We start from the raw sequence: 5,237 nt of genomic DNA, 5'->3' as shown, positions 1-5,237 counted from the left end.
AAGCTCCCTTAGAGTTGTGATATAATTCTTAGATTAAGAGGGATGTGAGGGCAGCAAGCAGAGCAGAACATCATAACAGCATCAAGTCTTCAGGTCAAGTAGTACTTGGGTCTGAGGCTCACCCATGTGGCTGTGGTAATCTGTGGGCGGTATTCCTTGAGCTCTAAAACCAATCACTGTTCCCAATGCATGATCCTTGGCTTAGCATTTTCTTTTGCTTCCCAAGTAATTTACACACACACACACACACACACACACACACACACACACACAGAGACACACACAGAGAGAGAGATTAGGTGAAATAGAAGGCAGACGCCAATAACTTCATACACACAAGCACATATGCATTCACACTAACACACAGTATGGACAATGATAATGTCTTGGATTTTTATTTTACTCTTTGAAAGGGTTTTATGGTAGTGTTTGTGACGTGGTTAAACATGGCTGTTGCATACTGTTCAATGCTTTCCCCAAAGTATTTCTGGCAGCATGTAATTACACCTGATTCACATGATCTGAATAAACATACTCCTGATCGACTGGACTTGATCTCTTTCTGTTCCTCAGTCAAACTGTAGTCATGGATATCTTCCTCTTCTGTTTTCAGAAATAAAGATTAATTTATTTTACTATATTGTGTATGTGAGTGTTTTGTCTGTATATACTTCTGGGTAAAAAATGCAAGCTCAATGATCGTGGACAAGGGCACCAGATTCTCTGGGACTGGAGTTAAACACAGCTTTGAACCACTATGTGGATGCTAGGAATTAAATCCACATCCTCTCCAAGAGCAACAAGTGCTTTTAACCACAGAGTCATCTCTTTAGCTCCCACCTTCTACTTCTTGATGATTGTAGAATTAATTATTCCATTGCTACCATTCACTCTGTGGCCATGATCTAAAGGCAATTTTACTAAAAAATGAATACATAAATGTTAACTTGTTTTATTATCTCAACTTAGTCTTCAAAACTAATGAGGAAGTGAATGGAGAGGAAGGTTTAAGATACTATCTGAGTTCAAATCTTAGGTTTAAACTTCCGAGTCAACATTGGGAAAGTTTCCCAGTCTATTGCCACTGCAGAACATACAAAGAACAGTACTGCATCATAGGCTCTCCTAGGAAGTGGGAAGGAACATTTATGAAAAGCATCAGGGACAATTTATATATGGAATATACTACTCACCGTTTGTGAGCTTGAGTCAATGATCTAGAAATGGGGAGAGACCAAATTTTAACAATGTGTTTTGGGGTTAAAGTCTACTTTCTTTTTCCTGCAAAACTGCCTTCAGAGTTCTTTCCCATACAGTTCACTTCCTGGACATCTACTCACTAAAGCCAAGTACCTTCTGGAAGGCTACCTTCAGCTCCTGTGTCCTAAGAGCATATACCACTGGGTTAAGAGATGGGGGGATGACAATATGCATCACATTGAGGAGAACTGGGATGAGGGGAACTCTTCTTCCTGCTAGGTGAGTGACAGATAATATAACAATAGCTGTGTAGTAAAACAAAATGAGGATGAGGTGGGAGCTGCAGGTACTGAGGGCCTTAGATATTGCCTCAGTGGAGTTCAGCCTCAGTACTGAGCGAATAATCAAAGCATAGGATGCACAGACCATAACCATGTCACTTCCAGCCATAATCCAGGCCAAGGCCAACTGGTAGAACCTGTTAACTGTGATATCATCACAGGCCAGACTAATAACACCCAAGTTAGAGCAAAGGCAGTGATCTATTTCATTTCTGGAGCAGTACTGTCTCTGGGCAGCTAGTACAGGGACTGGCATGGATAACAGGCTGTTCCTTAGCAGCATGGTCAGTGTGGCTTTGATTACAAAAGCTTCAGTGACTATGGAAGGATACCTGAGGGGATAACAAATGGCTACGTATCTATCTATTGCCATGCACAGGAAGATGCCTGACTCCATGCCCATAAAAGAATGGATTGCATAGATCTGAGCAAAACACTCAGGGAGGCTGATGGTCTTGGCATCAAACCACAAGATGGCCAGGATCTTGGGGGTACTGGTGGTAGCCAAGCCAATATCTACTGCAGCCAAGATGCCAAGAAACTGGTACATTGGCTGATGCAGGCTCGGCTCACAGTAGATGGTGATCAAGATAAGGAGATTGGCACCAAGAGCTATAATGTAAAGCACAGCCATAGGCAAGGAGATCCAGTGCTGGAAGTCATGAATCCCTGGGAATCCCAGCAGAATGAATTCTGTCACGTGGAAGTCTGAGCTGTTGGTTTCATGCAGGGCAGTACCCATTTCATGGAGTGTCTGGTTCTCGGCATCTGTCTGTAGATTGAGTGAAATAGAAAATTACTATTGTTATCCAGGTTTAAGGTAGTGTTATATGTCTCACCCACAATACAGTCATTTGACGATATGAATTCTCAATAAGACCTTTAGAAAAATTCCAGATAAGAACAAAAAACCCTGGGGTTGGGGATTTAGCTCACGGTAGAGCGCTTGCCTAGGAAGCGCAAGGCCCTGGGTTGGGTCCCCAGCTCGAAAAAAAAAAAAGAACAAAAAAAAAAAAAAAAAAAAAGAACAAAAAACCCAAACATTGATTGTTTTTGTTATCTTTTCCCCAACATCTTCATGGTTGTTTTTCCAGACTGTTGAATGTCTGCATAAGTATATATATTTAAAACATGTATATTGTATTATTGTAATGAATAATATACAGAATCAGTGATGGGAAATTTTTATCAATATTGAGGTGAGAAGCACTATTAATTGTTAATAATTGAGTCTTTGGTTTATGTCACAACTCATTTACATGGAATTGATTTTTCTATTAATGAGAGGTATTTAACCAAATTTATTTTAATAGTGAATTATAGGTTCTGCTTTCTCATCAAATGATTATTATACCTCTTTTGTCATATCATAAAAACATACATAAACACATATTTGTGTGCACATCGACACACTGACACACAGCACAATTCCTTTCTGGGAATATACTGTGTCTATTTCTGATTATTGTTGTGTAAACATCAGTAAACTTAGCACACACCAAATTTCCTTCCTTTTACCATTCTTTTCAGTTTAATCTCCCATGCATGTACTCACTTTTATTACACTTTCAGATAAACTTCAGAGAGTCTTGATCAACTCATAAAACAGCATTGTTTTTTGGGGGGGTCCCAAATGATTAATTTTGGAAAAGAAGTGTCACTTTTGCATCAAGTTTTTCATTCACAAACGTGGACCATTTGTTGTTTTAGTTATATCTTTTAACATTCACAGTAAATCTGTGCACTGGGAGCTTGAGAGAGTTCTCTGTGGACAAGAATGCTTGGTCCTCTTCAGACTGTAGCTGAGTTCTCAGTGCTCACTCATGTCTGGGGCTCATGAACATCTATGATTCCAGCTCCCGTGGACTTGATTCTTTGTGGCCTCTTATCTCACTCCCACTCATATGTGCACAAATATACACTCATACTTGCACATAAGTAATAAAAATAAAGCTTCAGGATGCTGTGTTGTGATGTTCTTATAATTATTAATATCTTGAGACCTTTTAAGCAAACATGATAGTTATCTATGTTATGTACTTAAATATATTTTTTCTGGCATAGAATCATCTGTTGTGTTGATCTTTATTTTTCTCATTTTTGTTATTTAATTTTGTATAATTAACTGTAACAAGCATTGTTGATCTTATTTTCAATTTATTTATTTACTTTTTGATATTGATGCTCATGTAATCCAAGAAGGCCTCAAGTTGACTCTGTATCTGAGGATGACTTGAAATGCCTGATCCTCCTGCCTCTTCTTCTCCAGTATTGGGATTTCAGGATTGTGTCACCATGTCCAACTCGCTTTGTTCTCAATTTAAAAGCTCTGTGATTTTTGGTTATTTTGTATTGTACCAAGTAAATAATTAATGCTGGTTATAAGTATCTTATATTTTAAATTCATTTTGTCCTTTATATCATCCATTTTCTAATGTATCATTATTTTCTACAATATCTCATTAGTACTTTTTGCAAAATATTTCTTATAGGTGGAACAAAAGTTGCACAAAAATGTAGTTTTACTCTTCTCAAATATTTATAATATTATATCCCTTTATTCTTTTTTCCTGTCTCAAAGAAATAGTTACAATTCATGGACAGAATATCAGTGTAAAATATTGCCATCATGAGCACTTCTTTTTTTTTTCCATCTTTATTAACTTGAGTATTTCTTATTTACATTTTGATTGTTATTCCCCTTCCAGGTTTCCAAGCCAACATCCCCCTAACCCCCCCTCCCCTTCTCTAAGGCTGTTCCTCTCCCCATCCTCCCTGCATTACTGCCCTCCCCCTAACAATCACGTTCACTGGGGGTTCAGACTTGGGAGGACCAAGGGCTTCCTCTTCCACTGGTGATCTTACTAGGCTATTCATTGCTACCTATGCGGTTGGAGCCCAGGGTCAGTCCATGTATAGTCTTTGGGTAGTGGCTTAGTCCCTGGAAGCCATCATGAGCACTTCTAAATCAAGTTTTAAATTTATGTTAACTGGAATTCATTATGATTTAATTGAATTCACATTAAAAATTGTCTTTGACATTATATATCTTTTATCAAATATAAAACAATAGTCTGGAATTTATTGTTATTGTTCTGGGGAAGCTGGTATACTTTACTACAAGTCACCTTGTCTGTCACTCACTGCTCAGTCTAGACGTCAGCCTTATTTCTCTCTTGCTTTCTGATCACAGTTCCCAGTCCTTATCTAAGTAAAGAGCTGAGAGAAGGCAAGTATTGAAGAGGACACATTTTACAAACAAGAGAAAAGATAAGGAAAGGAATTAAAAGGAAAGAAAAGAGAAAAGCAATTGTGGAAGCCAGAGATGAGGACTGTAGTCAGAGACTAGGATTGACCTACAGGACAGGGACTCTGCTGCTTCACCTCTCAGAGATCAGGACTCTGTCCTTTCCCCTCTGAACCTGCAGCCCCCTCCCTGGCTTACTCACCCATCAGGAGCTTGTGATGAGGCTTCCTGTTACAGGGCCCTGCAGCAGCTTCTGCTTTCCATGCTACAGTACCTGTGCTCATCCCACCATCCTGAACACTTCCCTTCTCTTATTCCTCACCCCTGAAATCTGGGGCTTACATAACTCCCTAAGTCTCCTGCTTGTGAGGTGCTGATTCTTGGGCCCTTTTTATTCTATCCTTAAGAGTCCCATGCTTCACAGGTTGCTATGGGAATAAGACTGAAGT

General features: G+C 39.0%; 1 protein-coding gene across 1 annotated transcript; it reads right to left on the bottom strand.

The window, feature by feature from the left end:
- Positions 1 to 1,332: 1,332 nt before the first annotated feature.
- Positions 1,333 to 2,286, bottom strand: LOC116894099 (olfactory receptor 688-like). Its single transcript, XM_032895819.1, has one exon. It carries the CDS (start codon positions 2,281 to 2,283, stop codon positions 1,333 to 1,335), a length of 951 nt encoding a protein of 316 aa, XP_032751710.1. The 5' UTR covers positions 2,284 to 2,286.
- Between the last annotated feature and the right edge of the window lie 2,951 nt (positions 2,287 to 5,237).

Source organism: Rattus rattus, chromosome 2 (assembly GCF_011064425.1).
Source record: "Rattus rattus isolate New Zealand chromosome 2, Rrattus_CSIRO_v1, whole genome shotgun sequence".
NCBI lineage: Eukaryota > Metazoa > Chordata > Mammalia > Rodentia > Muridae > Rattus > Rattus rattus.
This window is presented reverse-complemented; position numbering and strand designations above follow the sequence as displayed.

What these genes read in the sequence shown, in the direction of transcription:
- LOC116894099 (XM_032895819.1), bottom strand. Translation starts at nt 2,283, where the DNA reads ATGGGTACTGCCCTGCATGAAACCAACAGCTCAGACTTCCACGTGACA.